Genomic DNA, 7,813 nt, shown 5'->3' on the forward strand with positions numbered 1-7,813 from the left:
TGGGGGGGGGAGGCTTCTTCCTTCAGCCACCCAGGCTTCTGCTACCTCTGGGGTGGGAGCAGTCCAGGCAGCCAGGGTGGGGAGGCCAGCACAGCAGTACCCCCACCTCCAGGCCCCGGGCGCCCTTGTGGTAGGGGGCTGTGCGGTGCAGCCCAGAAAGGCGGCCCCTCCGATTTTCAGCCAGGGCTTCTCCTTGCGGTCAATCCTGCTTGGGAGCCCCGGGAGGGGACTCTGGGAGCAGAGCCGGGCCTTCCTCTCCGCCTGCCTCCACGCTGGCTCTTGTGGTTGCAACACTGCAGTGATTCCACAAGCCCGGAATTCGAAGCATTTCCTGCCAGGCAGAGGGGAGGCAGGAGGAGCTGTGGGGGAGGGGAGGGAGCCTTCCAACAGCCGCCCAGCCTCCCTTCCCCAGGAGATACAGCTCAGGAACAAGAGGAGGGAGACCCATTGGGCTGCCCCTCCCCACATCCTCTGACTGTGTCCGGGATGCCCGACCTCTTGTAGGGCGAGCAGGGCATGTCTTTGGGCACCAAAGGGTCCCGGGGGCCAGAGAGCAGAGAGCCTGGCTGAGCTCCACAATGGCAGGAGTCTGCCCCGCAGGAAGGAGCTCAGGGGAGCGAATCGCCAGCATCTGGTTGGGTGCAGAGGGGCAAAAGTGGGCATCCTCAAAGCCCACCCCCCCCTGGCCAGGCGGGACCTCCTGGGACCTGCACTGGCAACCCAGAAGACTCTTTGCAAGCCACTTTCATGGGCTGCTCACAGTATAATCACCCCAGCGCAGCACAGGAAGCCAGAAGGCACCACAAAGCGCCTCCTGGACTGGTTGGGGAGATGAATTCGAGGTGGGGGAGGGTGGTGCCAGAGAGAGGGGGCCCAAAGCCTGGCCTCCTCCGCCATAGCTGCGTCTCAGCCGCTGAGCCTCTAGGAAACTCCGGGTGCAAACACAGCCGCCAAGTGCGCCAACCAACAAGTTGGCACTGGCCACCTTTGCCCCACGACATTGCTCACCCCGGCGAGTTTGAGGAGGAGCGGAGAGGGGAAGGCCCCAGCAGCAGAGCAAGAGCGCTCTCCCCCCCATCCCCCCTCCCTGGCTCAGGGCAGAAGCAAGCAAGACTAACCGTGTTGCTGAGTGTGCTTTTGGCACCAGCCCAGCGGGAGGCAGGGAGGGCAGGGGCTTTTTCGGAGGGGGATGCAACATGGAATCCAGGCAGGTTGACACAAGGCCCTGCAGGGTCAAGTGGTGACTTGCGCATGGAACGAAGCAACACCTCAATTGCAATGTCATGCGGAGGAATTTGCAAAGCCACGGCTGGCTGGGCCAGTTAATCTTAAAAACGAACTCTTGGAGGCATTTTGGTTGGGCCCAATAAACCCATTACCGTGTGGCGCCTTCCCCACTTGTTTGTGTAGCTGTCTTTTGAGTTGGCTGCAGCCCAAGAAGGTCAGTGACGGTGCGCTTGGCAACGCTTCCCAGGGCCCGCTTCTGGACCTCTCCTGCCAGGCTGCCCAGGTCATGCCCTTCCTCCCTGGCCTCCTGAAACTCCCCCCAGGCATGCCTAAAGAAGGTCGCTGCAAGGAGGGGGAGGCGGGAAGACCTCCGTCCCACAGCTTCCGTGGGCTACGCCTGGCCCTCTTTATGCCACCTTGTCGCAGCTCTGGCTTAGTGCCGCCCCTAAGGGCCCGGACTCCACGTCTGCATGCAAACCAAACCCTCCTTTTGTTACTAAGACAGAAAGCAACTTGTTTTAAAACAAAAACAAAAGTTCAAGAAACACTTAGTTACTTGTAAACAGTTCCCAAATGAAATTGACCAAGATTAGAAAAGGGCAAATCTATAACCAGACCCTGAAACGGCAGATTTCCCCATCCTTGCTTAGGTAAACCATGAGGGGGGCGGGGTGTTTCACCTTTGCCAGCTCTTTCAGCCTGGGCTGCACACACAGCAGCTTCTCAGCAAGGGGGAAGGTGGGGAAAAAGCCAGTGGGTTTGCCTGACTGATCAACTGGCCTTTGGGTCCAGAGGACAAGCATGTTCTTCTTCTTCTTCATCATCATCATCATCACAAGAGTCCTTTTTGCCTCAGCTCCTGGGGAAGAGGCTGGCATTCAGGAGTAGCTCCCTTGATAAACACTTACGTCTCTTACTTAATTATCTCTGAATGGGTTTTTTGTTCAACCCTTTAAGCATTTACTCTGATTGGGTTGTTGCCTCCAACAGGTCTCTCACTCACACATACACAAACGACATAACACACACAGTCCCCATCTCCCTTTCTTTGGTGTTTCTATGGAAACACCTCCAGGCGTACAACTGTTCTCCAATTTTGCAATAAAAGTTGGATAGTGATATTTCAGCAGCCTCCTTTCTTTCCAGTCTCCTCCTCTTCCAGCGTTTCTCTCCCCCCCCCGATCATCTCCCCCCCTCCTCCTGCGTACACAAACATACCCATCTGGATTCCCAGGAGACCCCAAATATTTCAGGCTTGGGCCCAACTTTAAGCCCCCTCCCAAATATGCACGCACAATTACAGCACTTTCATTTGAGTAAAAATGGAAGAAAGAAAAAGATGGGGGGGGGAGAGAGAGAGAGAAAGAGAGAGAGAGAGAGAGAAAGAAAGAAAGAAAGAAAGAAAGAAAGAAAGAAAGAAAGAAAGAAAGAAAGAAAGAAAGAAAGAAAGCCTTGAAGGACTCAGAGGCAGAAGCCCTTCCCCCTCTCGCTGGTTTGCTGTATTGCCAGGCAGCCCATCTGATTAACCCCTGCCTCATTGGAACCTCAGTTGGGCTCAGCCCCCCCAAGCTGTGCCTTTAAAGCCCCCCAAGGGGGCTTTTCTCAGAGAATCATGGGAACTGTAGTTTGAGGAAGGTGCCCTCTTGGCCCCAGGATTCCTGGAAAACAGGCAGCCATAAGAGGAAACAAACTCCCGAAAAACCTTGGGGGACGAGTGACCTCTCCTTTCCACAGCTGCCAAACTGCCCCCTTCTTTAGGAAAAGGCCAGGAATTGGCCCCTTGGTGTGTTTTCCAGGGTCCCCTTCAAAGGCACTCCAGACAGGGAGCCGCTTGCTAATGCAAGCCACACTTCCTTGCCCATGGGCACGGGGGGGGGGGGAGCAGGGTGCCAAGCTCACTTGCCAGGGAGGACACCTGCCAGGTGAGGCCCCAGAGGAGGGGCCCAAGGGAGGACCTCTTCTGCTCCCTGCCCCCTCCCCCTCTCTCCCCAGAGCCAGAGGTTATGAAGATGAGCTCCCGGGCTCAAGGGACTCTAATTATCCTCTAAGTGTGAACGCCAGAGTGATTAATTAAGAGATAATAAAAAGAAAAGCAGGCTAGAGAGGAAATAACGGCTGCTTTGATGATAAAACCTGAGCTGAGCCAAGCAATTAGGGGAATCTTTAGGAAGAGTTAGCTCTAATCCCCTGGTACCCATTGCCAGGGAAGGAACCTGGAAGAAGGAAGGACCATACCTCCTCCAAGAAGACACCCAGCCCCACTCGCAAAGGACCTCCCTCCCGCTGCTTGCTCCATAGAGGTAGACTATTCCTGCTTGTGGAGTCTTGACCTTAGCCCCTTCCAGAGCCACACATGGCTGGGAAGCGCGGAGGAGCCTCTTCCCACGTTGACTCGCACATCCTGTAATCAGGTCCAGACCCCCACATTGAAAGAGGAGAGGCCACGACCAGAAGGAAGGGCAGCCCAGCAGCTGAAGGTCAGGGCAGGAAAAGGACTGGGCTGGATGCATCGGGATCCCCCTCTGGAGCCAAGAGGCCCCCACCCCAAAGGCCGTCCCTGAGATGGGCTTGCAAAGTCTTCCCTGAGGAGGGGACACTCAAGCTGAGATCGGCCGGGGTCTGCTTGATGCCTCACAAGGCTTCAATGCAGCGGCTGCATCCTTTCTCCAGGCTCCCCTTGGGAGGAGGAGGAGGAGGCCATTTCGCATGGGGTGGGGAGCAAGGAGGCTGGCTAGTCCCAGCCCCACCCCACAAGGCCGCTTTCTTCGCCTCTCCTCAGACGGCCAATCACCGCCACCTCCTCCCCTCTGGGAGGGACACAAAACACTGGAGTGAAGCACGCCAGGCTCAGAAAAGTGGACGGGTGAAAAAAAGATATACAGTTGGCGAAGCCCCCTGCCCTCTCCCCCCCCCCCCCGCCACTCTGGCCATAGGGTGAGGGTTTAAAGCTCTTGAATCCCCAGGGACCCCAATTTCCTTAAGTGGCATCTAGAAGAGGGAAGGGCAGGGGCTCAGCTCTCTCCCCTCTTGGAGGAATTCTGCCCAAGCTCCCTCCCCTCCCCCACAAAGGTTGAAGGGGGATGTGGGGGTGCTGGGGCTGAAGGAGGAGGAGCAGCCTGCTGGGGCCCTGGGAAGACTGTGGGGCTGGTTAAGGGCAGCCCTCCGCTGGGCCCTGGGGTTGGCCGGCCAGGCCTTCTGCTGAGCTGAGCTTCTGGGGGCGACCAGGCTGGAGCCCAGGAAGGAGGGGCTCCCCGTCCCCCTTCTAAGCAGTTGCTGCAGCTGAGTTGCTCAGAGGGTCCTCCCTGCCATTCTCCTCACTCCCCATCATCCCCAGCCTGGGGGAGCCAGGAAGATGCTGTGGCCTAGACCTGGGACTGGATCTAGCACAGTTCAGCCCCTCCCTCCAGCCCCTTTGCCTATTCCCAGAAACTGTGATAGACTGCCCCTGTGGATGGAGGCTTTGCCCTGCTCTTCCCCTGGAGCCTCATCTCTCCCTCCCTCCCCTGACAATGAGCCTTAATCTTTTCCATTTCAGATGCTCCCCTTCTTCCTGTTGAGGAGGAGACGCAGAACGGCTCTGAAAATGAATGAATATTTCAGTTTGTGACTTGCCATCGTGGAAAGACCCCTGCCGGATGATTGAAAGAGGGTGGAGGGGAAGACAAATGACTTTCATTTAGATAAAATACAGACAATTATTTTGTGAAAAATGAACAGAGGCAGCACAGCATGCCCCCCCCATTCCAAGGAGGCGGATGTTGGCACGCCCCCCCTTTCTAATTAAGTGCCTGCGTGTCCTTTGAGTGGGGGAGGGGGAGCACAAGGAGGTCCAGGCTCTCTTCCCTCACTACCTTCCCCAGCCAGGGCCTTTGCAGACTTGCTGACTACAACTCCCACTGTCCTCAGCCAGAGCACCCATTGCAGCAGGAGAAAAGTCAAAAAGGAATGCAAAAAGAAAATCCATCAGTGGGGGGGGGGAGCAAGCCCCCTTTCCCATTTGCCCCCTAATTGCCTGGGGAGGCCTCCTCCCAAAAAGACCCATCTCTGCCTGCCCCTCCCCCAGGAATGCCGCTCTCCAGATCTTCTAAGGTCTGTTTGATTCTTTCCCTCTGAATCCCACCAGAAGCCCCCGCCCCACATGGATTGATGGAATGGGGCCCTGAGGGGAGGGGCTGCACCATCTGCACCCTCCAGCTCCAAAGCTCATCCCCGCTGAGGCCAATGGGGCGGTCAGCTTCTTTCACCCACAGCAACAGTTAACCCCTCCTTTCCATGCCCCCTGCCCCGCCCAAGGGTGAATGGGCTTCCCCCCCAAAAAGACACCCACACACAAGCCTGGAAAACACCCGGCTGCCCTCTGCCATCTCTCCTGGTACAGTGCCTCTGACTGTGGGAGATCCACTGACCAGGGAGCAGTGGGGCTTTCCAGGCCAGGTTTAGGCAGGGCATCCAGTCTGGGGGGGAGGGGAGGGGAGGGGCAGAATGATCTTTTCCAAGTCCCCAGCCCACCCAAGAGGCCCCAGGTTGGGCCTTTGCTCTGACCCACGTCCAGATGCTCTCAAGCTTTTTCTTCCCCAGAAATCAGGATGTCCATGAGAAACCTTTGTGCAAGCCTCTAGTCCTCATGACTTAAAAAACAAACAAAATACCAGAATTCTGTGAAATCATTCAAGGATTCAAGGAAGACTGTTTCCCTTTGCTATCTACATTTCCCTGCAAGATCCTGCAAATGCTGGAAAATCCACTGGAAGGGGCAGGAGCAGGTAGAGAGATCTTGGAAGGTGCTACCTCCCCCCACCCCTTGTGGACATGCTGCCTGAGGGAGCCCAGTTAAACACACACACAAACACACACACCAAGCATTTTATAACTATTAGTAACGCTAGCTGTTTACAGCACACGAGATGGGAAAGGGAGAATTACGTCAGGCTTTACCCCCCCCCCCCCAGCCCTCCCCAGCACAGCCACCGCGCGCGGATTCTGCCTGGCCTCCGCCTCCTCCGGCAGCCCCGCCTTCCCCAAACGCCGGAGCCTGGGCTCCCCCCTCCGTGCCCGCCCCGGGGTGGGCGCCATATGCAAAACAAGGATGCCCGGGGCTCGAGGGGCCAGAACAACCTCCCCCCTCGCTCGACGACGCCCCCTCTGTAGGGATCCCCCGGTCCCTCTCGGGGGCTCTGGCTGCGGCGGCATCGCAGGCCCCGGCCCCGTCTGGCTGCAGAGGGAGAGGGGGCTGCGCTGTGTCCCAAGCACACCCGCCATCCGCCGAGCGCCCCATCAGCACGCGCCTGGACTCGGGCGCTTGGCAGGAGACCCCAGACCCCGCCGCCCTGGGGACTCTTCCTGTACGGCTCCTCTGGCTGGTCCGCGGGGCGCCCCCCCGCCCAATCCTGGAACGCTCCTGCCTCCCCCTCCCCCCCTCCCCGTCTTAATTTCAACTCTACGCGGGACGTTGAAAGGAAGCGAGGCGAGGCCGCCCGAGGGAGGAGCGAACGGGGGGCAACGAGCCCCTTTTCCGCTCTGGCCGCCCCCTGCCTTCGCCCCCAGACCGAGGCGCCGCTCCTTCTCACCCCGCCCTCCGGAGCCGAGGGGGTCGCGGTCCGAGTGCTAACAACTTTTGACTCCCGCCGCGGAGAGAACAAGGCAGCGAGGCAACGGTGCGCCGCCCGCCTCCGAAACGCCGGGCTCGGGGGCCTAGAGGAACGGCGGAGGGAGGAGGGGCGGCGGGGGCTCCGACTTCTGGCCGCTGCCAGGGGGACCCGCGCCGACGCCGACGCCGCTATTCCAAAGGCAGCCTCGCGGCGGGCTGGAGGCGGCGGGGCGCAGCCCGGCCAAACTCCGCGGCGGGCTGTTGCTCAACAGTCGGCCACGCCGGAGGGGGCAGCCGCTCTGTCCCGCGACGCCTCGCCCGGTGAGCGAGCCCCCCCGTCCCGTCCCGAGAGGCGAACCGGAGCAGCGGGGCGGGCGCTAGGGCGCCGCCTCTCCCGCCCCTCCGGCCCCACCACCGCTGCGCCCCGAGCCGCGCGCCCTCTCCCGGCGGGGCCAGCGGGAGACCCTCCGGGCTGCGAGCTCGGCCGTCCGTCGGGGCGCCGCTTACCTTGCGCGGAGGCGTCCTCGACTCCCGAGAAGACGCACAAGACGGCCAGCAGCGGCAGCATCGCTCCCGGCGCGGCGGGGCTGAGTTCGGCGCTCGCCCGCCCGCTCGGGGCCTCCTGCTACCCCGCGCGCCCAGCGCCGTCTTCGCCGCTGCTCCTTCCAGAGAAGGGGAGGAGAAGGAGGAGAAAGAAGGAGGCGGGAGAGGAACCTCTGGGGGGTGGCGGGCGGGGGAGGGAGGGAGGGGGGAGGAGGCGGGCGGGCGGGCGGGCGGGGGGAAGGAGCGAGGAAGGGACCGTCGCCGGGGAGCGAGAGCGCGCCGGATTGGCCCAGCCGGGCGCAGGGAGGTCCGGAGACAGGGGGATGCCGCTGCGCCGCCAGCCGCGCCTCCCGCGCGCCCCGAGCGATGGGACTGGTAGTCCGGAGCTGCCCGATGCCTGGGTCGGAACTCGCGAGCAGGCAGGGCGGGCACAGCTGGCAGACGTGACTCCGAGAC

The 7,813-nt window shown here is 60.3% G+C and overlaps 1 protein-coding gene across 1 annotated transcript in view; it reads right to left on the reverse strand.

The window, feature by feature from the left end:
- KIRREL1 (kirre like nephrin family adhesion molecule 1) overlaps positions 1-7,461 on the reverse strand; it is a 29,286-nt gene extending 21,825 nt beyond the window's left edge. Inside the window, exon 1 of the mRNA XM_083374744.1 lies at positions 7,322-7,461. Coding sequence (XP_083230870.1) covers positions 7,322-7,382 — 61 coding nt within the window. The 5' untranslated portion in view covers positions 7,383-7,461. The remainder of the gene's footprint in view (positions 1-7,321) is intronic.
- Between the last annotated feature and the right edge of the window lie 352 nt (positions 7,462-7,813).

This window comes from Vipera ursinii, assembly GCF_947247035.1.
Source record: "Vipera ursinii genome assembly, chromosome: 15".
Lineage (NCBI taxonomy): Eukaryota > Metazoa > Chordata > Lepidosauria > Squamata > Viperidae > Vipera > Vipera ursinii.